At 47.4% G+C, this 26,521-nt stretch overlaps 1 protein-coding gene across 1 annotated transcript in view; it reads left to right on the forward strand.

Moving 5' to 3' along the window:
- The window catches only part of LOC123762720 (protein GPR107), a 158,114-nt gene that overhangs the window by 22,049 nt on the left and 109,544 nt on the right, over positions 1–26,521 (forward strand). The window contains exons 4-6 of the mRNA XM_045749433.2: positions 514–643; positions 10,603–10,651; positions 23,406–23,521. Coding sequence (XP_045605389.2) covers positions 514–643; positions 10,603–10,651; positions 23,406–23,521 — 295 coding nt within the window. The remainder of the gene's footprint in view (positions 1–513; positions 644–10,602; positions 10,652–23,405; positions 23,522–26,521) is intronic.

Below are 26,521 nucleotides of genomic sequence, written 5' to 3' on the forward strand. Positions count from 1 at the left end.
GGCCATGTCGAGGACCGGGCTGCGGGGACACTAAAAAGCCCCGAAATCATCTCAAGATAACCTCAAGATAACATGTCTCTCATTCCCCAGGGGTCCCTCCCGACTATTCCCTGTCCCCCTGTAGCCTCCTTCCCTTTCTCGGTTATCAGGCAAAATCTCCAATTTTACGTATTGCTGTCTGGATATGGAGAAGTTTAGCAGAAACTGATCCTGTCTTGATTTAGACTCTATGCTATTCTGCATTATTCGGCCAAATCCTGTTGTTCAGATTTCTGTCTGGATATGGAGAAGTTTTGCTAGAAAGTTATCAGGACACAATTTTGGCTGGATAACCCGAATATTCGATTAAACGGGCTCGGATAACCGAGCTCATACAGTATTGCATCACACCGAACTGAGAGATACCTTTCTTTATCAAAACACATTTAGTTCACCTGTTTGCTTACCTAAAGAAATTACAAACATTGTATATTTTGTTCTGAAAATGTTATTGATATGGTTTGATGTTTGCAGAGTTTACCTGAAGTGTAGTGAAGACATGAAGTATCTGCATGTGTTGAAGGGCAAGAAGGTTGGGGAAGTGAAGAAAGTGGGACATCTACCCAAGCTGACTGACAGTAATCTCTTCTCGCACGTGCAAAAGGCATGTGGTGTTACACTATATTATTGTATTACTGTTTATCTGGGGAAAGCCCCCCTCTTGAGGCTCCCAGAAGCTATTACACTGATTCAATGCCATACTACTTGGTGCCATCAGTTGCAGAGTTCTTATTGGCCTACCGGAGCACCACGAGCCAGAACCTGGTCCCCCTCAGAGAGGTGCAGGGAGCACGGGCACCATGAAGCACCCTGAAAGTCAGTGAATCAAAACGAAGCATTGCACATTTAAAAGCGAAACGACAGACTCAAAACTGCCAAAAGAACTTTCCCCCCCCCCCCACCATATAAAAACAAACAACCAAAATTTTGTGAAACTAGTGTGAGGTAGTTCAGCTCACCTTCCCATCTTCGTTTGGGGGGAAGGAGGTAAGCAGGCCACGTCAGTCGGCCCCAGCACCGTCAAATATTATTTTGCTGTGTGCCTGGTCACTGCTCTAGTCGCTCTTGTGCCAGTCTCTTGTTTTATTAGGTGGTGTTTTGTCTTTGAGGCTCTTCTTATATGATGTTGTGACGCATGAGCCAGGAGTTCCGGAGTGCACGAAGCGGCATGTGCTCAGGGTTCTTTTCCCTGTACGTTCCTTAAGTGCTGCCCTTGCACGGTCAGGGTTTTCTTTCCTCGGGTATTCAGGAGACACACTCTTTAAGGGGTCTCCTTTCTTGGGATCACTCTCGACTCTGGTAAGCCAGTTGTCTTGGACTGTCTGTCTTTCCTTGGGTTGAGAATGTCTTGCTGGTGGAGCGCACTGTGGTTCACATGACTTAATCGGTGCGCTGAGGTAGGCCTCCAGTTATTATCTGGATGGTGCTACATTCTCCCTTGTTGCTCATATTCTGCGGTTTGGCCCTGGGGGTTCTGGTTTTTTCTCTTGTCCCCTTTTCTGGGGGGGAGCCCCGTCGGCTCCCTGGAGCTATACCAGGCTGTTACGCTAATGTTACACTTTGGCATCAGTCATGTGTATGCAGTTCTTAGGGCCTACCGGGGACCACAGCCAGAACCTGGCCCCCCTCAGAGAGGCAAGGAGAGCAATGACCTATAGAAATCCCCGTGTAGTAGGAAGCATTGTATGTCTGCCATCGACCGGGTCAAACATCCAGAAAGGTAAGCATCCCAAAACAAACCCCTATTCTGGTAAAAATTGCTACCAAAATCCGAACTAGTGGATAGAACTCCCCAACAGAAAACAAGCAAACAAGTATGACATCACACGTCACCGTGCCTCTGTCTGCGCAGCTCCCCCCTCCCTGGGAGGGGGAAGGGGGAGTTCCAGACCTCTCACGCCAGCTATCCACCCAACAGTTCTTCGGCTGATGCTAAAGGCACCGGTTGTGTGCTCCGGCTCCAGTGGTTGTTTCAGCACTGTGCCTAGAGTGTGGTGTCTGTCTTTTAGGTGGTACGTGAAATGGGAGTGAGTCTCCGGTACTCGGGCTGCATACGCCTAGGGTTACCTTCCATAGGTGCCCTGTAAGTACTGTCCTTGGGGCTTGGGGTTACCTTCCACAAGTTCCTTGGGTCCTGCTTCTGCTAAGCCGTCTATTTTTTGGTTTTCGGCCGCCCTTTGTGTGATGGGGGGGTTCTGTCTCCCTTGTTCGCCTTAGGGTAAGGGGCAGTTTGCACTAGTAAGGGTGCAGGGTACTGCGCAGCTTGTTTTCACCAATCATAGCGGCCGGCTCTGTTCCGCCTGGCACACTGTCCTCTTGCAGGGGTTTTCTTTTTCCTTTTTGTCTACCTGGTGGGGGGGGGGGGGGGAAGTCTGCCTTTGGTTCTTGACCCTTTTGTACTGGATTCTCTTCCTCCTTCCGGTGGTTTCCCCTGCTAGGTCCCCGTGAGTGTACACATCCCGGGGGTTCAGTTCTTAGAAGGTTGTTTGGTAGACATGGGCGCTGGTTAGCAGTACCCTGCCTGGGATTACCTGAGCATGAGTCCTCTTGTAGTACACACTCAGGACCCTGGGAAACCCCTAGGGGGGAGTATGGCCCGATGGATGTGGCCCCGAAGTCCCCCCCCTCTCCTTGCTTTGTGCGAATTTGAGGGTTGCTCTGTCCCCCTTGTCTCAGGGTGACACTCGCTGTTTTGCTTCCGTCAGCTGCCTGTGGGGTCGGTGACGCCTTCGACCTGGGGTCCTGCGAGTTTTGTTGCTTGCTGTGGCTCGGTTACCCAGTCTTCTGCTGATTAAATGGGTACAGGCAGCACGGACGTTGCACATTAAGTTTCATTGGCAACGCGCTAAGTTGTTTGCTCCCCTGAAGCCCTGAGGCTGCCCTGTTTTGGTTGGTAGTCTTGTCAGGTCCCCTCCCCCTTCCTCCCTGCATTCAGGTCTTTACTGTCTGTAGGTTCCGGGTCGGGGTGGGTTGTTTCTTGAGGCTGGGGCTTTGGGGGGACGGCTCGGCCCCGGGGCCTGCCGTTTGGGTTTCCGGGGCTGGGGAAGGGCTGACTTGGGGGCCTCTGGCCCCATTGGAACCCGCCGGGGTTTTATTTACCCTCTGGGCAGGGCTTGCGGTTGCGTGGAATGGGGTTTTTCCTTCCCTACTCTCAGCACGAGTTGTTGGGCGTCGGCCCTTCCCTGGGCTCGGTTCCTTGTCCCTTATGCCCATTGGTTCCGTCCTGTCGGTGGGTGTTCTTCTCTGTTGATCACCCCTGTTATCTTGGGACGGGACTTCCCCGTCATGTTCCCCTCTTCTTGGGGAACATGACGGGGAAAACCCCAGTCTCGGGTGTGACTGGGTTTTTTGGTGCCTTCGTCATTTGTGCTTGCTTCTGTGTTCTCGAAGGTTTGGGATGGTTTTTGCTCCTTCCCGTATTAGTGGATCGCCTGTCGTCTGCCGGTGTGGCTTCCCTCTGGTCCTTTCTAGGGCTTGTTGGCCCTCTTCCGGGCTTCCTCTTGAGTTTTTGGCCCTGTCTCATTCTTTTGTTCATGTATCTTCTCTCCGTGCTGTGTCTTGGCGCTGCTCGTTTTCCTTCCATACTCATGGTCAAAGATGCCAGGTTGGGCTGCTTGTAGCCCAATTGGGCTACTGGTGGCCTGGTTGGATTCTGTTCATTTCATTGGTTTCCTTAATGAGCCGGCTATGTGTGTTGTTACTTACTCTGCTGTTATTTGCGCACCGCGACTTCTATGTCCTGGGCGCGCTTTTGGTTGATCCGGTTCTGTTCTTCCCTGTTCGCGGGAGAAGGTGTCCCAGGTCGTCCGTCGTGTTATTGCGGGCGGCCAGCCTGTGTTCTTTGCCCGTGGTGTTCGTGATTTCACTGCTCTTGCTGCCATCTTGGTGGCGTGTCCTTGCTGACTTCGGGCATGGGGCTTTTTGTCGGTCATAGAGGGGCCTGGCTGCTCGTTGTCTCATGTCGTTTCTGGACTCTTTCGGGCCTGTATTGCCTTAGATTGGCAGTTGCAGCCAGTTGTCTCGCTTTCCGTTGAGGGGTGCATGGTGTTCGCTTCCCGGATCGGTCCCTTTGACCTTCCTCTGTGGGTAGTAAGCTCCAGGGAGCATACGGAGCTCCCCCCAGAAAACCAGCGTTGAATGTAGTGAAACGCCATTTTCTGGGCGAGACCTGGAGGCTCTCCAGCAACTCTCCCTCCCTCTGGTCGGTGTTTTTTCGCGTGTTTTGACATCCAGCCGAAGAACTGTTGGGTGGATAGCTGCCGTGAGAGGTCTGGAACTCCCCCTTCCCCCTCCCAGGGAGGGGGGAGCTGCGCAGACAGAGGCACGGTGACGTGTGATGTCATACTTGTTTGCTTGTTTTCTGTTGGAGAGTTCTATCCACTAGTTCGGATTTTGGTAGCAATTTTTACCAGAATAGGGGTTTGTTTTGGGATGCTTACCTTTCTGGATGTTTGACCCGGTCGATGGCAGACATAGAATGCTTCCAATCACACGGGGGTTTCTATAGGCCATTGCTCCCCTTGCTTCTCTGAGGGGGCCAGGTTCTGGCCGTGGTCCCCGGTAGGCCCTAAGAACTCCATACACATGACTGATGCCAAAGTCTGACATTAGCATATCAGCCTAATATAGCTCCAGGGAGCCTCCGGGTCTCACCCAGAAAATGGCGTTTCATTACATTCAACGCTGGTTTTTTTGGGAGTTTTAGTTGTTTGCCCTTGTGCTTGGGGGCTTTTCCATTAAGTCTTATTAAGTTTCCTACGGCTTTTCTGCAGTTAACCCCACTTGTTCCATCCTTGACTTTTCCGTTGGTTTTGGGTGGCTAGGGTTGCTTGTTCATTTGATTGTTCGATGGCTCCCAGTGCCTCGGTTTCTTGCAGGCTCTGGAAACCCCCCCCCCCCCCACAGGGCTGGTTGTATTATGGATACATCTTCAAAACTCGCTATCTCCTTGTGTGAATTTCAGGGTTGTTCATCGCCTGTGCCACCTCGCAATGTTCATACGTTTTGTTTCCACTATGCTGCCTCTTGGATCGGTAACCCATAGCAACCATGGGTTACCACCATGGACCTACAGTCATGTGCAACTTGTTTTCCCCAGGTGGGGAAAACATTGTGCATCTTACCCATTCCCCTCATGAAGTTCAAAGATTTTGGGTGACAACCACTTTGCGGTTAAGGTTTTCTGTTTTGCAACGTTCTTGGGTGTGTGCTTGGTTGATGCCCCGGATTTGCCCCAATTAATGTTTAGGGACTCGGATTTGAAGGTGTTGGTTAATTTGACCGTGGTTGAATTGACCGCCTTCTCTGCCTTCCTTCCCTGAGGGGCCGGTCTTGCCTCTTCTCTTCCTCTCCTCCTTCTGGCTCCGAAGCATCTGAGGGTTTCGGAATCTGGGAAAGGTTTAACTTTGGATGTGGCTCGGGCAGATCAGAGGTTTGTCCCTTCCGACATGGATGCGGAGGCAGTTGAGGCTCTTGCTTCTGCCAAGGCTTCTGGGTCTTTCCAGCTGACCCCTTCCTTCGAGGCCTTTCTCTTGGACTCTGCTTTTCTTTCCTGGGTTGTGGGTGTGGACGAAAGCTTTGTCTCGGGGCCCTTTTCTGCAGTTCTCAGGGCTCTGGGAGGAGTTGGACTGGGGCCCTTGGGTCCCATTTGATACTTTTGTGGACCCTCCTGCCTTCTGCAGAGGGCTTTTTGTTGTAGGGTGTGGGGTTTTCTTATCAATTCTGTGTACGAGTTTGAGTTAGGTGCGACTTTCCCCAGGGTTCATTTCCGTGTACATTTGAATTCTTCAGATTCATCCTTCTGGAGGTTTCCTTCCTTTTGGGCTCCTCCGGCAAAGGCCTGGGAGGCCCTTAGTGCGTGCCTCCTGCACAAACTAATTTGCACCTCCAACCTGTTCTCGCACTTGCTTATAGTCAATATTGGTTTATTTAATAAGTGCATATGTGACATACTAATTGATTGTAAATATTTTAGTTTACCTTGAAAAGCTTCATAGAAAACACCGACCTCACCTAAACTTCTTAGTATGTTAAGATAAGCATCTTATTGCTTCTTAATTACAATTCTTACTTAACCTATACCGTTCATAGATTCAGTAATAATTGTAAATTGTCAAAAACCAATTGTCTTGGTTTTCAGTTGGGGAGCGAGCAGCGACCGCCTCCAGGATGAATCCCTCTACTTTCCTCTGTTGGTAGTTAGCTCCAGGGAGCCGACGGGGCTTCCCCCAGAAAATCAGCGCTGAATGTAATGAAACGCCATTTTCTGGGTGTGATCCGGAGGCTCCCCGGCATCTCTCCCTCCCTCCGGTTGGCGGTTTTTGCATTTTCTTGACATCCAGCCTCAGAACTGGGGTGTGGATCGCCAGCATGGGGGTCTGCGTTGGGTAGTTAGGTCCGGGGAGCAGACAGCGCTCCCCCCCCAGAAAATCAGCGTTGAATGTAATGAAACGCCATTTTCTGGGTGATACCCGGAGGATCCCCGTCAACCATCCCTCCCTCTGGTTGGCGGTTTTTCGCATCTATCCTTAAAAACTGAAGGGTGGGTAGCCGGCGTGAAGGTCTGGGGCTTCCCCTTTTTCCTCCCGGGGAGGGGGGGGGAGCGCAGACAGTGGAGCGACAAAGTGGTGACATCATGCTAGTTTGCTTGTTTTTCTTTGGGGAGTTCTGTCCACTTGTTCAGCTCTTTGTAGCAATGTTTTCACCAGTATAGGGGTTTGTTTTAGGGCACTTACCTTTCTGGGTGCCAGATCTGGTTGATGGCAGACATAGAATGCTTCCAACCACATGGGCACACTGGGGTTTCTATAGGACATTGCTCCTCATGCCTCTGAGGGGGGGCCTGGTTCTGGCTCGTGGTCCCTGGTAGGCCTAGAACTCCATGCACATTAACTGATGCCAGAAATGTAATACAGTGGTACCTTGGTTTACGAACGCCCCTGTTTACAAATTTTTTGGGTTACGAGCCTGATTTGTTCGGAAAATTTGAATCGGGATACGAGTTTGTTGATATGCGTATGGCTGACCTACTGCGTGGTGGCACGGCAATCGCGCCTCAGTTTACCAGTGCCTCGCACCCAGTAACTATCCCGCCTGAATTCTTCACAAGGATTTACTGTTTCTTTTGGGATTTTTTGCTATTCGAGCATAAAATTTGTTATTATAAATCTTGCCATGGGTTCCAAGAAAGCCAGTGGTAAGGTTCAAGGCAAGAAATCACATGTGAGAATGACCATAGAGGAAAAACAAGAGATCATTTGTAAGCATGAAAATGGTACTCGTGTTGTTGCACTAGCTAGGCAGTACAAGAAATCCATGTCAACGATATGCACTGTACTTGCCAAGAAAAAGAACATTATGAGTGCTAAAGTGGCAAAGGGTGTATCAACAATCACGAAGCAAGGAACACAAATACTTGAGGATGTGGAAAAGTTGTTATTAATTTGGATACACAACAAGGAGTTAGTGGGTGATAGTGTTTCAGAGACTGGGGAGGCTGCCAGCTCAGAGAAACCAGCGGCTGAATGATTTATTGAAGAATTCAAAGATTTTTTAGAGGCTGAGAGAATCCTACCGCAACAAGTGTTTAATTGTGACGAGACAGGACTGTTCTGGAAAAGATTGTCTAAGAGGACATCTTGAGGTTATCTTGAGATGATTTCGGGGCTTTAGTGTCCCCGTGGCCCGGTCCTCGACCAGGCCTCCACCCCCAGGAAGCAGCCCATGACAGCTGACTAACACCCATGTACCTATTTTACTGCTAGGTAACAGGGGCATAGGGCGAAAGAAACTCTGCCCATTGTTTCTCACCAGCGCCCGGATTGAACCCGGGACCACAGGATCACAAGTCCAGTGTGCTGTCCGCTCGGCCGACCTGCTCCCATACATTACCCAGGTGGAGAAATCATTGCCCCGGACACAAGACTGTGAAAGATAGGTTTATGCTTGTGCTGTTTGGAAATGTGAGTGGGGATGTGAAAATTAAACCCTTGCTATTATATCATTCTGAAAATCCAAGGGTTTTCAAACAGTATAAAGTGCAGAAAAACCAAATGTGTGTGATGTGGAGAGCTAATAATAAGGCATGGGTGACTAGGATTTTTTTATGCAGTGGGTGAATGAAGTGGTGTGCCGTGTCATACAAAAATATCTGCAGGAGAAAAGTTTGCCACTCAAGGCCCTGCTTCTCCTCGACAATGCTCCTGCTCATCCTCCAGGCTTGGAAGATGCATTGTTGAACAGATTTAATTTTTTCACAATAAAGTTCCTTCCTCCTAACACCACTCCTCTAATTCAGCCTATGGGTCACAAAATCATATCCAGTTTTAAGAAACTTTATGAAAGGGCACTTTTCCGGAAATGTTTCAAAGTGACTGATTCTGCAAACCTCACCCTCAAAGAGTTCTGTAAAAACCATTTTAACATTTGTGGTGCTTTAAAAATTGTTGACAAAGCCTGGCAAGAAGTGACTAAAAGAACCCTGATCTCTGGCTGGAGAAAATTGTGGCCTGAAAGTATATCAAAACTAGACTTTGAAGGGTTTGAGCCTGTAAATGAAGTGTCTATTGCTGAGGAAATTGTTACTCTGGGCCGGCAAATGGGCTTGGAATTGGATGGTGCTGATGTGGAGGAGTTGGTGGAAGAACACAACGAAGAACTGACCACTGAAGAACTCCAAGCCCTTCAAAAGGAGCAGCAACAAGAGGCAGCTGAGGATATTTCTTCAGAGGAGGATGAGGCAGTAGAGAATGTCCCTTCCTCAACAATTAGGAAGTGGTGTCAGATGTGGGAAGAAATGCAAACTTTTATTGAAGTGACTCACCCAGAGAAAGCTGTAGTAGGCCGTTGCATTAATCTTTTCAATGACAATGTGATGCCTCACTACAGACAAGTGTTGCAAAGAAGGGAAAAACAATCTTCAATGGAACATTTCCTTGTGATAAAATCAAGCAGTGTGCCACAACCAGGTCCTAGTGGTATGCAGGCAAAACATGCCAGAGAGTGCACCCCAGAAAAATCTTCACTGCCTGATGTGATAATGGAAGAGGACTCCCCTTCCAAACAGTAACACCTCTCCTCCACCCCCCTCCTCACCATCTTCTATACCCCAACAGGAGTCATCAGCAAGGGTAAGTAATAACTTGAACATACTTTTGTAGTGAAAATTTGGGTGAATTAGGTATAAAATTTACTTTGAAGTGGGAGTCAGGAACAGATTAATTCATTTCCCATTATTTCTTCTGGGGAAATTCACTTTGGTTTATGAATTTTTGGGTTACGAACTGTCTCCAGGAATGGATTAAATTCTTAAACCGAGGTACCCCTGTATATCCATATCAGCCTGGATAGCTCCGGGGAGCCTCCGGGTCTCACCCAGAAAATGGCATTTCATTACATTCAACGCTGGATTTTTCTGGGGTGGCAGCCCAGTCCACTCAACTTGGCTACATCTGATCTTCATTTTCCTTTCAGTTCCTTTGCCTGCAACTGTGTGTGTTGCCTTTAGTGCAAGCATCACCGGATACTGCTTTGCCCCTTTGTGGTTTTTAACTGTGCTTTTAAATGATTTTGGGACCAGATGGTGTAATGGATGTTTGTGGGCTGTTGGGCAGGTTGTTTGCTATTGATGCACCCAGATGTTTCCACCCGGTGGACCCAGCTGTTCCTTTGTGTCTAGCTCTGCTTAGCACTCGGCTCTGCTTTGGCTGTGTGCTAGGCTGTACATTCAGCTGTTTGCAGGCTGCTTGCAGGGTGCAGGCCTGGCTGTTTGTAGGCTGTGTGCCTTGCGAGTCCCAGGCTAGGTGCCAGATGGATTCTGGGCTGCATGGCCGGTTGTTTACTGGGCTGTGTGCCCGGTTGTTCCTGGGTGAATGTTCTAGGATACATTTTTAGTATTTTTCCAGTTGCCATGGTTTTCCCTGATACCTGCAGCTGTGCATATTAGGCTTCAAGTTCTCATTCCAGGTTTTTCCTACTTGTTGGTTTCCTGTTGCTTTGGTCATCATTAAGTCTGGCCTTGGTCCCTCATTGTGCATCTCTGGTGGCCCTCCTTGGTGTGCCATTATTTCCAGGCACTCTTTTTGCTGTCTTCTCCCATGGGTCAGCCCTGGCCACTTTTCTTCTTCACAACTATGGGCCTACTCTACAGAGGTGCCATTGTGAATAGCACAGGGAAGTTACTGATGGGGGACCTCTCACAAATCAGGTGTTGAATGTAATCCAATAAATACCCGTTTCTAGTGGGACTCTCGGTAGCTTCTCGTCCCCACTCCATTCTCCTCTTCTCTGTGATGCGATGGTTTGTTTTGTGTGGCTAGTGGGTGAAGAGGGTTGGCTAACTGGAGGCTCGTATGACCTGGGCTACCACCTAGTGGCAATTAGGCAAAATGAGGTTGGTATGTTTACATTGTGGGAATGACCGCTTGCATTGTTCCCCAAGCTTCGTTAGTTGGTAATGATGTATTCTTTTAACTGTATGTCTCTTAAAGAAAGTAAGATTTTTATGTTTCTATTCATGACTTTTTTTTATACAGTACACTTTATGTATATATTTGTGTGTTGCAGAGGTCTTTGTTGTCCAGGAGGAAGAGGGAGAGTACAGATGCAGCACAGGGTATGTACTATTTGATTTATTTACAGCCAGTTACAATTTTAAAATGGTATTCATTCCAAAAAGGTATTACAGTATTAAGTTAGTTGTGTGGGATTCGTAACCAGCTTTCTCATAAGCGCAATTTTTAAGTGGGGGATGCATTTCCAAAAATTAAAAATCACAGAAAATCAATAACTTTGGGATAAATTATATAAATAACACTATTATTTATTCTTCCTGGCTGGCAGACTGTGCGCTGTTTAGTTTGAGGCTTGGCACATCTTTTGTTGTACCCACATGCCTGAGTGGCTGGAAGTGTTACAGGAGTTTTTGGGGAGCTCTCTGGAATCCCTCAAAGAGTGCTTTTCACTTCTGCTTTTCCCTATGATGTGGGTCTGGTGCAGTTGCATGCTCAGGTTACCTTTCTTTCGACTGCCTTGGTGGCTGATGACCTTCGAGAACTCGTGGTCACTTGGCTGCTGCTGTGCATTTCTTTGTTATTCTGGAACTGTCTTCGGATTGGCTTTCAGAAGATGTGGGGTTGCTTGGTGGGGGCCCTATGCCAGGGTCTTTGTCTCGGCTGCCTCTGTGTTGTCTGTCCTGCTGAAGCTGTTCGCAGCTCCTCCTGGAGGCTGTTTCATGTTTTTCACCTCCTGGGTTTGATAGCTTGTGCTGGCTCTCTTTGGATTCGGCATGGGCCCTGACTCTTTTAGCTTCTTCATATTGTCCCCTGTGTTTACAGAGGACAGTGTGGCTTTGTTTTTGTTGAATGCTCCGGCTAGTTGCCATCCAATTTCGGACTTACGTGTCCGAGGGGTTGGTCCCGTCCTTTGTGGAAGGGTCGGGCCAGGGCTTGAGCTACTTTGAGTCGAGGTAGGCCTGTAGTGACAGTAGCCAGGTCGAAGGTGACCTCAGTGCCGTCATCTTCGTCTGGTCAGCGCGGTGTTCTCTCTGCACTGAAGTCAAGCTCTTGGGGTTCATTTTGGGGTTCATTTTTCTTTTTACTCACGCCTGGTCCCACAATTCGTGGGCGTTTCTTGGTTATGGGCATGCGTTGTCTCTTGAGGCCTCTGGTGGTGTTGGGCGGCCCTTCCTTCCATTTGGAGGTCCATTCTTTTGAGACAGGCCTTTTCTCCTTCCATCCGTCAAGTCGTTTCGGGGTGGGTTTGCATAGGCAGGATTGACACGACTTTGTCTCTTTGGTGTTTTTTTTTTTCCGGTGTGTAGTTCCAAAGTGGGACTGTGCGAATTTCTCTTACTTTTTTTGGACGTGTCTCGTCTGAACCGGTTAATTTCTTGCCCCTCCTTTCAGATGACTATGTTGTCCCTGGTCTGACTTGTTCTCGAGCCGGGCACTTGGACGATTTCCATAGCCCTCAAAGACGTGTATTGGTACAGCCCAATTCATCCTGGGTTCAGGGATTGGTTGGGTTCTGTGGTGGAGCGACAGTCTTACCAATTTCGTTGTCTTCCTTTTGGGCTCAATTTGGCACCTTGCATTTTAATGCGCTTAATTCAGGTCGTGGTGGCCCATCTTTGTCTGCTAGGTCTTCGGGTCTTGGCCTACCTTGACGACTGGTTGGTTTAGGCTCCCAGTTGGTCCGCCTGTCTGGATATTTCCCAACTTGCCAGGTTAGGGTTCCTGGTGAGCTGGAGGAAACTCCAGTTGGTTCTATCTCAGGTTCAGACCTTGCTGGGCCTTGTTTGAGATTCTCGGACTGTGTCCCTTTCTCTGCCTCTCAAAGCCTTGCTCCAGCTGCAGTCCTACCATCGGCTGCTGTTGGGGGGGAACCAGTTCACTCAGCGGTTCCTCGAGCAGCTGTGCGGGAGTCGGAACTTTTCCTTGGAACTTTTCCTTTCTGGTTTGCCTGCTGGGCAGGGTTTGACTCGGGAGGTTGTTCCATTATCCTCGGGACAGCCACTTTCACGATCATTGGGTTTGCCCCCTTGGTATCCTTGCACCGATGCTGCGTCACTGGCTTCCTCTTCATGGTTTTTGGAGTTCGGTGCCTTGGTGCCTTCCTCCTACCTTGCTCGATGTCTACACGGATGCCTTGTCTGTCGGTTGGGGCTTTGTGGCCAGAGCTCACCAGTCAGGCAGAGGCATTGGCAGCTGTCCATGAGTCAGGGCTCACAGCACGGTGAGTGAATTTGCGGTGGTGTGGCAGGCACTGCAGAGGATTTGGATTCCTTGGGGCTCAGTGATCCAGCTCCATTCAAACTGTTCCTCCGTGATTCATCTTCTGAACTTGGGTGAGTCTCTTTGGTCTGTGTCCTTTTGAGCTTGTCGCTTCAGGTAGCTCTTCTGCTGAGTTCTTGGGGATTAGCTCTCTGTGCTGTTCACGTTCAGAGTGTGTCCACCATCCTGGAGGAAGGTCTGTCTCGCTTCATTCCTCTTTCCACGGAGGGAACAGTCGATGCCATTTCCTTCCTTTGGCTTTGCCAGATGTGCTGGTGCCCGGAGGTGTACCTCTTCGCATTTGGTTAGGTCTCGGTGTCTTGTGATGCTGTTCCCTCACTGCGAGGCTCTCTAGGTGGATGCTTTTCAGCTCAACTGGTCGCAGTTGGGGTACCTGTATCTTTTCTGGAGGGAGCCCCTTTGGCTCCTGGGAGCGATCTAGGCTGATATGGATATATAAAACTTTGGCATCAGTCAGTGTGAATGGAGTTCTTAGGCCTATCAGGGACCACAAGCCAGAACCTGCCCCCCCCGCCTCAGAGAGGCACGAGGAACAATGACCTATAGAAATGCACATGTGATTTGGAGCATTCTGTGTCTGCCATCCACTGGGTCAGGCACCCAGAAAGATAAGCATTCCAAAACAAACACTATTCTGGTTGAAACTACTACTGGAAGTCAAACGAGTGGACAGAACTCCCCCAAAGAAAAAACGAACAAACGAGCATGATATTGCCACGTGCCACCCCGCCGTCTGTGTAGGGGGGGAAGGGGGAGCCCCAGGGGGAGCCCCAGGGGGAGCCCCAGGGGGAGCCCCAAACCACTCACGCCAACTACCCACACCTTCAGTTCTCGGCTGATGTGTCTAGGCGTTGGTCGTGTGACTCCAGCTCCTGATTCTTGTGTTAAGTAGTGTGCCTTGTGTTTAGTGCTGTCTTCAGGGTGGTGCGTGAGCTTGGAGTAATCTTCACTGGTACTCGGACTACATGAACTTAGGGTTGCCTTCCTAAGTGCCCTGTAAGTACTGCCCATGGGGCTTGGGCCCATCTTCCACAAGTCACCTTGGGGTCTACCTTTGCTTGGTCTTTTGCTGCTTAGTAATTGACCAATTGATAATCCCAGGTGCCGGCGAAAAACAATAGGCAGAGTTTCTTTCACCCTATGCCCCTGTTACCTAGCAGTAAAATAGGTACCTGGGTGTTAGTCAGCTGTCACGGGCTGCTTCCTGGGGGTGGAGGCCTGGTCGAGGACCGGGCCGCGGGGACACTAAAAAGCCCCGAAATTATCTCAAGATAACCCTAAGTGTGCTGGGGGGTTTCCTCCTACCTTGTTTACCTTGGGGTAGTTGGCACTGGTAGGGGTGCGGGGTACTGCACACCTGTTATCACCTATTATAGAGGCCGGCTCTCTTCTGCCTGGCTATGTTATTCTCTTGCACGGCTTTTCTTTTTTGTTTTCTGACTGGTGGGGTCTGCCTTCGGTTGGTTGCCCCTGTATCTCCTTTATTTATTTATTTATTTATTTATATATATATATATATATATATATATATATATATATATATATATATATATATATATATATATATATATAAATAAATAAATCACTCACTCACTCACTCACTCTTTCTTTCTTTCTTTTTTGGGGTGGGCCTTGATGCTAGGCCCCTGTGAATGGACATGTCCTGTGGGTTAAGGTTTTAGAAGCTTGGTTGGTAAACTTAGGTGCCGGTTTGCAGTACCCTATCTGGGCTTCCATTTGAGATTCCAGTCTAAGGGCCCTGAGGAAACCCTGCGGGGGTGCAAGGGGTATGTTGGATGTGACCTCTGGATCTCCTCTCGCCTTGTGCGAGTTTGAGGGTTACTCTGTCCTCTTGTCTCAGGGTGACTCACTGTTTCTGGGGGGAGCCCCGTCAGCTCCCCGGAGCTATCCAGGCTGAATGGATATGTATAACTTTCTGGCATCAGTCAATGTGCATGGAGTTCTTGCCTACCGGGACCACTAGCCAGAACTTGGCCCCCTCTAGAGAGGCACGAGGAGCAATGGCCTATAGAGACTCCCCTGTGGTTGGGAGCATTCTATGTCTGCCATCAACCGGGACAGGCACCCAGAGAGGTAGGCGTTCCAAAACAAACCCCTATTCTGGTAAAATTATTGCGGCCAAAGGCCGAACAAGTGGAGAGAACTCCGCAAACGAGAATTAGCAAACTAATATATCGTCATGATGTTGCTGTTCCGCTGTCTGCGCAACCCCCCCCCCCTCCCCGGGAGGGGGAGGGGTAAGCCCCAGACCCACCCGCCGGTGACCCAACCTTCAGTTCTTGGTTGATGGTAGTCTGGTGCGGTCGTGCCTCTGGCTCCAGCTTTTGTTTAATTTCTGTGCCTGGTGATGTGGGATGTCTCTACAGGTGGTGTGTGAGCCAAGAGTCGCATTCCACAGTACTTGGGCTGCATGTGCCTAGGGTTCCTTTCCCTAGGTGCCCTGTAAGTACTGCACTTGGGGCTTGGTGCCTCCTTCCACAAGTCACCTTGGGATCTACCTCCGCTGTGCTGTTTACTGCTCAGTATTTGGCCGCCCTTGGGGTCAGCTGGAGTTTTTCTTACCCTTGTTTGTCTCTGGGTAGGAGGTAGCTTTTGTCACTGGTAGGGGCACGGGGTACTGCACAGCTAGTTTTCACCAATAACAGTGGCCAGTTCTGTTCCGCCTGGGTACGGTGTCCTCTTGCGGGGGTTTTCTTTTGTTTTCATTTTCTGCCTGGTGGGGGGGGGGGTCTGCCTTTGTGGTCTCTCATCGCTGTTCTTGGGGAAATATATATCTATATTTGTGTTTGGTGGGCCTCCCCACTTGGCCTCCGTGAGTGGACACGTCCTGGGGGTTCATCTTTAGAAGTTTGAGCCTCCTGGGCTCTCTCGTCTCTACACTTGGAACTGTGTATGGGGTCAGCCCAGGTATGGGCTGCCCAATGTGCTTCGTCACTGCCTAATGTGTTCCATCTGTTACCTGTGACACTGCAAACGTTTCTTCTAACGTCCCTGTGGCTCGGTTGGGTACTTGGTTTCCACCTGTGTCCCCTTGTTTGTGTGCCACCCGTGTTACAGTTTATCTTTATCTACCCTGTCACTTTCTCTGGGAATGTGGTGACGTTTTGCTGAGGTTTTGATACTGCTGCTGCATATGGGGGTATGGTTGTGGCGTTTTGTTCGGCCCTTCCGTGCTCCTTCTGGCGCCTTCCTTGTTTGGGTTTTTTGTTCCCTTGATTTTTCTGAGGCCCTCCTTCCTTGCCGGTCTTGCTGTGACGGGCTTGGTTTTTCCATGTTCCTTGGATTCTCTGTCCTAACCTCATTGTCCTCGTCTAGTTGAGCTTTGGCTCTTCGTCTCGCCCCTCGCCTATCATTCACTTCTGTTTAACTTCCGGAGCCTACTGGGCTCTTATTTGCCCTGGACGCTGGGTGTTGGATTGGCCTCCGCCACTTCCCTTCCTCATGCATTCCTCTCGTCTTCCTGCTTCACTCTTGTCCCTGGCCGCTGGTGCTGGGGTGTTTCTGCTGGTCTTTTTATCATTTCCTTCTTCACACTGTTGTGTGTTTTGTTTGTGCCTTTTGGCCTTCCTGTTGCCAGGTTTGGGTTCCTGTTTTTCTGGCTTGCCCTGCCTATTGTTTTTTTCAGGGTCTTGCGATGTCCCTTCTCTGGTGTCTCACGTCGGACCCGTGGTTTCTGATCCCCTGGTGAGCTTGCTCGCATTGGGGAGAATGATCAATGAATGAACAACATTGATGAACATAATTTGTTTTTCGATGGCACTTTTCCAGTTGGCATTGGCCTCTGGGGGTCGGGTAGGTGAGCTTCATGCTCTCCTCCTGCACAGGAGTTTTCTGCTCCTTCGGTCGGGGTGATCGTTTTGTTCGTCTGCAGCCTTCTCCTTCTATTTTGGCGAAGAATGAGACTGTTGCTTTCCGGAGAGGTCCCTGGGTTGTTGATGGTTGGTTGGGCCGGGGGTGCATTTTGTTTTTGTCCGGTTGCGGCTCTCCGCCGTTATTGGCACGCCACCGCTTCTGGGTCTGTGGACGCGCTTTGGGTTGCTCTGGTTCCCTTCTTCCCTGTTCAAGGGTTCGGGTCTCCCAGGTCGTCCGCAGGGTTCTTAACACTCTCCTGGCCCGGGGAGTTAACTGTGTACTATCTGGGGTTTGCGCCGTTCGTTTCGGGCGACCGCGCAGTGACACTAAAATGTTTATAATCTTTTCGGTCTGCTCTCCTTAATATTCCATGTATGTATTTAAATTTGGTATCAATTTGTTTGCAAGAGAATGCTCTAGAGGAATATATATGTAAAATTTCACCAAACCCGACATGAGACCCGCACCAAATAAAAAATTATGGCAATTGTTAGCCGTGAGCGTCAAACCGCGCTGAAATGTTTATGATCTTTTCATGTTTGTCAATCCCAGAATTGTGCTACGTCGTTAATTTTGGTATCACTGTGACCGCAATAAAATTCCCTTCGTGGACATATGCATATAAATGTAGAATCATGATCGCGGCCCACCCGCAAGAGTGTGGGAAGTGGCTGAAGTGTTACCTCTTACGGCACACCCAACGGCAGATCGCCGAAACACCTTTTGAAAAGTGTATATTCTTTTCACTGTCCTGACCTTAATTTTCGATGTACGTACTTAATTTTTGTACCAATGTGTTCACAATAGAATGATCTAGAAGAACATATGTTTAAAATGTCACACAAGGATGCGTTTGACCGGCACCAAATAAAGAAACTTCGTCGATTACACTCGTCGTGTCAACATTACAATAGTTTTACCACGAAGATACAAACGAACTCCGTTCTCCCAAATAGGCTATGTGGCTATTAGAGAAAACGAAAATTTAATAGCAAACATGCTTAAATTATCCCCAAGTCGATCGGATAAGAATTGGATTTTATAGAAATATTTTTTTCAAATGCCACTTGAGGTGCATTCAAGAGAAAAATATATGTCCTCCTCAAGTGACATATGGGTGCTAAATTGTGCGCAATCTAAAGGCGCTCATTTTGAAACCACTACCAGATTGATCTGATAAAATTTAAATTTTTAACAAATATTTTAATGAGTCACTCAGGGCCGCATCGTCCAAGAGGAATCAAGAGAAAAATGAAGCGACTAGAGATCTTGTCGCTAACGCGGGAAAGTGTTAAGGCTTGCCAGCCTGCGGTCTATCTCCGTGCCCATGACGTCCGCAAGTTCACGGCTCTTGCCGCCGTCTTTGGTACCGCGTCCTGGGAGGACATTCGGGCATGGGGAATTTGACGGTCGAGTAGGGTCCTTAGCTGCTCATTACCTTGTACACTTCCTGGGGCCCAGTCAGGCCTGGGTCGCTTTGGGTCGGCGGATGCGGCCTGTTGTCTCGACTTTGGGTTGAGTAGTGTGCGGCGACCGCCTCCCGGATCTGTCCCTATTCTTTTCCTCTGTGGGTAGTTAGCTCCGGGGAGCCGTAGGGGCTCCCCCAGAAAACCAGCATTGAATGTAATGAAACGGCATTTTCTGGGTGAGTCCCGCAGGCTCCCCGGATTCCCTCCCTCCCTTCGGTCGGCGGTTTATCACGTGTTTTGACATCCAGCCTCAGAACTGGGGTGTGGACCGCTGGTGGGTAGGTCTGGAGCTACCCCTTCCCCCTCCCGGGGAGGAGGGGAGCTGCGCAGACAGTGGCGCGATGACGGGTGATGTCATACTAGTTTGCTCATTTTTGTTTGGGGAGTTCTATTTACTCGTTCGGTTTTTGGTAGCAATTTTCACCAGAATAGGGGTTTGTTTTAGGACGCCTACCTTTCTGGGTGCCTAACCCGGTCGATGGCAGACATAGAATGCTTCCAACCACATGGGGGTTTCTATAGGCCATTGCTCCCCTTGCCTCTCTAGAGGGGGGCCAGGTTCTGGCTCGTGGTCCCCGGTAGGCCCATAAGAACTCCATACACATGACTGATGCCAAAGTCTGACATTAGCATATCAGCCTGGTAAGCTCCGGGGAGCCTCTGGGACTCGCCCAGAAAATGGCGTTTCATTACATTCAATGCTGATTTTTTATATGCAGCCTCAGAACTGAGGACTTGGGTGGTCGGTACAAGGGGTCTGGGGCTCCCCCTCCCCCTTCCCGGGGAGGGGGGAGCTGTGCAGACGGTAGCGCGGCGACGTGGTGACATCATGCAAAGTTTTTGTTTAGAGAGTTCTGTCCACTAGTTCTGCTCTTAATAGCAATTTCTTAACCAGAATTGGGGGTTTGTTTTGGGATACTTACCTTTCTGGGTGCCTGACCCGGTGAATGGCAGACATAGAATGCTTCCAACCACATGGGGGGGGGGGGTTCTATAGGCCATTGCTCCTCGTGCCTCTCCAAGGGGGGCCAGGTTCTAGCTCGTCTTCCCCGGTAGGCCTAAGAACTTCATTCACACTGATACCAGAGTCTAATATTAGCGTTATCAGCCTGGATAGCACCAGGGAGCTTCAGGGTCTCACCCAGAAAAGGGCATTTCATTACATTCAATGCTGGTTTTTTTAAGAGTGAGAGAGTAGAGTAGTGGAGGCGTCTGCTGTAGATGATGATGCACGGTTAGTAGAAATTGACGTGTCATCTTCAGTGTCACTGGCTGCTGTAGATGTAGATGATGATGTATGGGGGCTAACACAGGCAGGTTATCTTCAATGTCACTGGCTGCTGTAGATGATGATGATGATGATGTATGGGGGCTAACACAGGCAGGTTATCTTCAATGTCACTGACTGCTGTAGATGATGATGATGATGATGTATGGGGGCTAACACAGGCAGGTTATCTTCAATGTCACTGACTGCTGTAGAAGATGATGATGATGTATGGGGGCTAACACAGGCAGGTTATCTTCAATGTCACTGACTGCTGTAGATGATGATGATGATGTATGGGGGCTAACACAGGCAGGTTATCTTCAATGTCACTGACTGCTGTAGATGTAGATGATGATGTATGGGGGCTAACACAGGCAGGTTATCTTCAATGTCACTGGCTGCTGTAGATGATGATGATGATGATGATGTATGGGGGCTAACACAGGCAGGTTATCTTCAATGTCACTGGCTGCTGTAGATGTAGATGATGATGATGATGTATGGGGGCTAACACAGGCAGGTTATCTTCAATGTCACTGGCTGCTGTAGATGATGATGATGATGTATGGGGGCTAACACAGGCAGGTTATCTTCAATGTCACTGGCTGCTGTAGATGTAGATGATGATGATGATGTATGGGGGCTAACACAGGCAGGTTATCTTCAATGTCACTGGCTGCTGTAGATGATGATGATGATGTATGGGGGCTAACACAGGCAGGTTATCTTCAATGTCACTGACTGCTTTGACATTGACAATATCAATACCAAAGCCATGTATAATATTGTGATTTTTTATATCGAGTGTGATTATTGAAATTCTAGTCATTACGTAATGTGTGCATCCATGAATAATTGCTGTATACTTAGAATATGGAACTATTTGTCAATTCTTGTATAACAAATGAATTTTCTATCATTTTCTGCAGGGAGCCCTGTCGGCTCCCTGAAGCTAATCATACACTGATCAGTTCCATACTGCTAAGTGTCATCAGTTGTGGAGTTCTATTAGCCTACTGGGGACAATGAGCCAGAACCTGGCCTCTCAGAGAGATGCAGGAAGATGTAACCAAATACAAATACCTTGGTTTTGAGATTACAATGCACTGTTATGTTGTAGATAGATAAGGGTCTTTAATGTAAAGAGTGGCTTTGTGCTCTCAAGGCTGGGGCAGGTTATCACCCCAACTATGGCACAAATGCGAGAATTGCCAAAATTGCCTCTTGTATATTAGATCTGATTATTGAGCAAGTATGTGTGCAGTTAATCCGTGCCTGAGAAAATACTTGGAGGGGCTGGAAAAGATGCAAAACGAAGCTATGAGGATTATCCACAAATGCCCCCTTACAAATTAATTACTAAACATGAGGAAGGCACTGAATGTGCCATATGTAAGTGATTGTATCTCTGAAGTTATTGCCTTAATTGGTATCAAGATGCTTAGGTTAACTCACCCCAACTCCTGCACAAGCCCTGCTGACAATCTTTCTTGAAGTTCAGCATCCTAGCAAATAGATTACCAAAACAGCCACTGTACTCAAAATGTACAATGTTCATCTTCTCTACCAAGAGCATCAACAACGACACTTTCCTGCCCCATGGAAGATCACCCTTTTCCAATTTACTGTCCCACCTTTTCCCACCCAGGAAGATTATTAACACTTTGGCGTCCCCACGCGCCACCCCTCAACTGTGCGATATGGGACCCAGGGTGTCACGGGAGCGCGCGTAAATTCTGAAAAGTGTATACTCTCCAACTTTGTCACCTTAATTCTCATCCTACGAGATTAAATTTTGTATCATTGTGTTCGCAATAGAATTCTGTACAGCACTAAATGCATATAAACTCCAAAAGCCTGGCTAATTACCCGCAGCAAACAGAGAAAGTGCGAACGAGTTACCCAGGAGCGCGCAAACGCGATAAAATGTTTTCACTATTTTCACTCTGGTCACCTCAATTTTCGTCCTAGGTCTTTCATTTTGGTCTCAATGGGTTCGCAATTGAATTCTCTAGAGGAACATTAGCATATAAAATAAAAAACCTGGTCACGCTCCAACCGCCGAAGAGTTGAAGACGGGCCACGCGTTAGCCGCAAGTGAGCGCTCAGACGCCTTCCAGCTACACTGCCAATTCCCGCCCTTTTCAAGCCTTTCTTTTGCAATTTTCTTCCTGGAAGGGCCTTGTTCATGATCACTATCCATCGTGGAGTAAGCGTAGATAGTTTCTAAAGCCGCAGTAAGAAATATAGCCACGGAAAATAGCCGAAATGTACACATGTTTGAGATGCGAGGGGAGGCAACATTGGTTACAACAGTGGAGCGAAAACAATGGGCCCACGGTGTGTGCCAAGCCGCCTGAGGGCCACGAGGCTCAACAAAGAAAATGGGAAGACATCAGCGCGCATTTTAAAACCAGTCCCCAAAAAATCGGATAAAAACCTGATTTTTGGCGATTATTTAAAGTGGATGACGCAATGCTGCGTCATCCCCGGTATTACCGACAGTAAACGGATGACGCAATGCTGCGTCATGTCCGGGCGAAAGTGTTAAAGAACAACCCATACTGCAACAAGAAGCAAGGTAGAATGCCGTGAGCTAAACTGATGTCCTGGTCAAAGAGTGCACTCTCTCTCCCAAATTATTTACAATGATGGCTCCTTGCACCAGTCCTATGGTGCAACTGGAAGTGCACTTGTTGTGACAGCAGGAGATGGTTCCTATTCCTATGAGTGTGGAACGTGTATAAATAACTGGGCCTCCACTCTTCAAACAGAGTTGTTTGCCATACTCCTTTGCACTCAAACTTGTATGTGAATCCAATGTTGACACGTTAATTGTAAGTGACAACTTGTCATCCTTGACCGCACTCTGCTCCCCAAGGCATAACTGTGACATGCTTGTGTCTGAAGCTAGACACAGATATAATGAAATAATCAATGATGGAGTCAGAATTTGTCTCCTGTGGATTCCTTCCCATATTGGATTCCAAATGCATGATAGAACTGATGAGTTAGCTAAAATATTTACTCATAAAGAGGGAATTGATTACCATCTTGGACTGCCTTTGAGCAGCCTGTGGACAGTAATATATTCCTGGAACAGCAAAAATCAGGCAAATTGAAATTCACACTAGTTCCTTCATTGATCATTATTCTATTCTGAAGGAAGACCTGCACGTGTATGGATTGCCCAATAAGGTTAACAGATTTCTAGATGTTACCATAGCTCGGCTTAGACTCGGCTACAAGCACCTCTGAGAGTTTGTATTATCTGTTGATGTAGATTTGACAAAATGTAAACTTTGTCAGCAGAACTATTCACATACTTTGCATCATTATATGATGGAATGTGAAAAAATTGTGGAATTCAGAGATCATCACCATCAGTGATGTCCAAAAAATGTGTAAATACTTCATTCAAGATGATGTATTGCCAGGAATCTTAGCCAAGTATCCAAAATTTGCTTACTATAGGTCCAGCCTGCACATGACTGTTGGGTGGGTGTGGAGCAAGACTAGTAACTGTGTGACTGACTCACTGCTTATGTATACTGCTATTGACCTCTTCTGGAATTACTTGTGATATAAAAATGCTGTTATATGCATATGAATTTGGGTATGTGTGTATACATGAATGTATGTATGTATGTATATGTATGTATGTATGCATGTATATGTTTGTAATAATAATAATAATTGTGAAAATACTTTCAACAGATTGTCACTTGTTTAACTAAATGAACTGTGGGGTTCAGTTCCTGCGCCTATTATGTACCTCTGTAAATCTTTCCAACATTGGCCATGGGATAACTCAATAAATGAGAGCATCACTCAGCCAGCCAGGCTAGGTACCATTGTGTCTGACCAGTAGCTGGACGTGGGGTTTGTATCTTAAGGTTAGTTATCTCCCAAAATACTTGTTATATTTTTCAAAAAAGACAATGGTCACTTCTTTTGTTACAGGAATATCTGATGGATTGACCACCACAACCAAGGTACCATACGAAGACACCACCAACCAAAAATGTAGCGATGTTAAAATTAACATGACAAAGGACAAGGATTACTACAGTTTCAAGGTCAGTAAAATCAAGTTGGGAACATATGCTGCTAACTCAGGGTGATGGTGAATGAAATGGTAAAATGGGGAGTTGAAACAGTGAGAATAAATTGGTTGCTTCACATAATGTGTGTGTGACTGTGCGGGAAACAGCAAATAACCTGAAGAGTGTGCACAAAACATAAATTATATTAGTGTACTTGTGTAAAGGGAGAAGACAGGAGTGAGAGTGCAAACCAGAGTGAAATATACACAAGCATGGCTGGTATGGTGCAAGCCAACCCACAACCATCCACCAAGAATTGTTTAATGTGTTTTAACCCTTAAACGGCACAAATCATATGCTGTATGTATATGATTTTGGTCTGCAATGTGCATATTTTATTTATTTATTTACCAACCTGCCTGATAACCCACCCAACCACCTGTCAATCCACCCACCCACCTGTTCACCCACCTGCCTGCTCGCCCACTCACCCACCTGCCTGCTCGCCCACTTACCCACCTGCCTGCTCGCCCACCCACCCACCTATTCACCCACTTGCCTGCTCGAACCTGTTCACCCACCAAGCCCATCTACCTGCCATCCACTTATCCAAAACCCACCTGTTCCTGCCTGCCCACCCACTCACCCACCTCCCTGCCCACCCACTCACCCACCTCCATGCCCACCTACCCACCCACCTCCATACCCACCTGCCCACCCACCCACCCACCTGCCTGCACACCCACTTGCCCTGCCCACCTACCAGCTAGGCAGCTAACCACCCACCCAGCCCCACTCACTAATTAGTGTGTGTCAATTCAAATCATGAGTGTGGTATAAAAATTGTTGGAAATGGTCCCTTTTGGGCTCAGTGGTGAAAAAGTACTATTATCCGGAACACGTGATTATCCGGCTGGAGGTCCTTCCCATATAGTCCAGATAATCGAGTGGAGACATTATGTGTGTGTGTAATTACCTAAGTGTAATTACCTAAGTGTAGTTACAGGATGAGAGCTACGCTCGTGGTGTCCCGTCTTCCCAGCACTCTTTGTCATATAACGCTTTGAAACTACTGACGGTCTTGGCCTCCACCACCTTCTCACTTAACTTGTTCCAACCGTCTACCACTCTATTTGCGAAGGTGAATTTTCTTATATTTCTTCGGCATCTGTGTTTAGCTAGTTTAAATCTATGACCTCTTGTTCTTGAAATTCCAGGTCTCAGGAAGTCTTCCCTGTCGATTTTATCAATTCCTGTTACTATTTTGTATGTAGTGATCATATCACCTCTTTTTCTTCTGTCTTCTAGTTTTGGCATATTTAATGCTTCTAACCTCTCCTCGTAGCTCTTGCCCTTCAGTTCTGGGAGCCACTTAGTAGCATGTCTTTGCACCTTTTCCAGTTTGTTGATGTGCTTCTTAAGATATGGGCACCACACAACAGCTGCATATTCTAGCTTTGGCCTAACAAAAGTCATGAACAATTTCTTTAGTATATCGCCATCCATGTATTTAAATGCAATTCTGAAGTTAGAAAGCATAGCATAGGCTCCTTGCACAATATTCTTTATGTGGTCCTCAGGTGATAGTTTTCTATCTAGAACCACTCCTAGATCTCTTTCTTTATCAGAATTCTTTAAAGATTTCTCACATAATATATAGGTTGTGTGGGGTCTATGTTCTCCTATTCCACATTCCATAACATGACATTTATTAACATTAAATTCCATTTGCCAAGTGGTGCTCCATATACTTATTTTGTCCAGGTCTTTTTGAAGGGCATGACAGTCATCTAAATTTCTTATCCTTCCTATTATCTTAGCATCATCAGCAAACATGTTCATATAATTCTGTATACCAACTGGTAGATCATTTATGTACACAATAAACATCACTGGTGCAAGAACTGAACCCTGTGGTACTCCACTTGTGACATTTCTCCATTCTGATACATTGCCTCTGATTACTGCCCTCATTTTTCTATCAGTCAGAAAATTTTTCATCCATGATAGAAGCTTACCTGTCACCCCTCCAATATTTTCCAGTTTCCAGAACAACCTCTTATGTGGAACTCTGTCGAAAGCCTTTTTTAGGTCCAGATAGATGCAGTCAACCCAACCATCTCTTTCCTGTAATATCTCTGTGGCTCGATCATAGAAACTGAGTAAATTCGATACACAGGATCTTCCAGATCGAAAACCATACTGTCTGTCTGATATTATATCATTTCTCTCTAGGTGTTCTACCCATTTAGTTTTGATTAGTTTTTCCAATACTTTCACTATTACACTTGTCAATGATACAGGTCTATAATTGAGGGGGTCTTCCCTGCTGCCACTTTTGTAGATTGGAACTATGTTAGCCTGTTTCCACCCGTCTGCTACGATTCCTGTACACAGGGATGCCTGAAAGATCAGGTGAAGTGGAATGCTGAGCTCAGATGCACATTCTCTCAGAACCCATGGTGAAACTCCATCTGGGCCAGCTGCTTTGTTCTTACCGAGCTCCTTGAGCATTTTTTCCACTTCGTCTCTAGACACCTCTATGTGTTCTATGTTGTTCTCTGGAATTCTTATTGTATCTGGTTCCCTAAAGATTTCATTTTGTACAAACACACTTTGGAACTTTTCGTTTAGTGTTTCACACATTTCCTTTTCATCTTCCGTGAATCTATTTCCCATTTTCAACCTCTGAATATTATCCTTTACCTGCAATTTGTTGTTTATGAATTTATAGAATAGACCTGGTTCTGTTTTACATTTGTCCGCAATCCCTTTTTCAAAATTTCTTTCTGCCTCTCTCCTCACTGCCGTGTAGTTGTTTCTCGCATCTTTGTATCGCTGGTATGTTTGGGGGTTCGGCCTCTTCCTGTATTGATTCCATTTTTGTGTCTTTCGGTCTCTAGCCCTCTCGCAATTTCTATTGAACCAATCCTGTTTCCTAGTTCTGCATCTCTGTTTTGGTATAAATTTTTTTGTGCCTTTATCATATATTTCACAAAACTTGCCATACATCTCATTCACTTCCTTGCCTAG

The sequence above is a fragment of the Procambarus clarkii genome, chromosome 27, assembly GCF_040958095.1.
Source record: "Procambarus clarkii isolate CNS0578487 chromosome 27, FALCON_Pclarkii_2.0, whole genome shotgun sequence".
Taxonomy (NCBI): domain Eukaryota; kingdom Metazoa; phylum Arthropoda; class Malacostraca; order Decapoda; family Cambaridae; genus Procambarus; species Procambarus clarkii.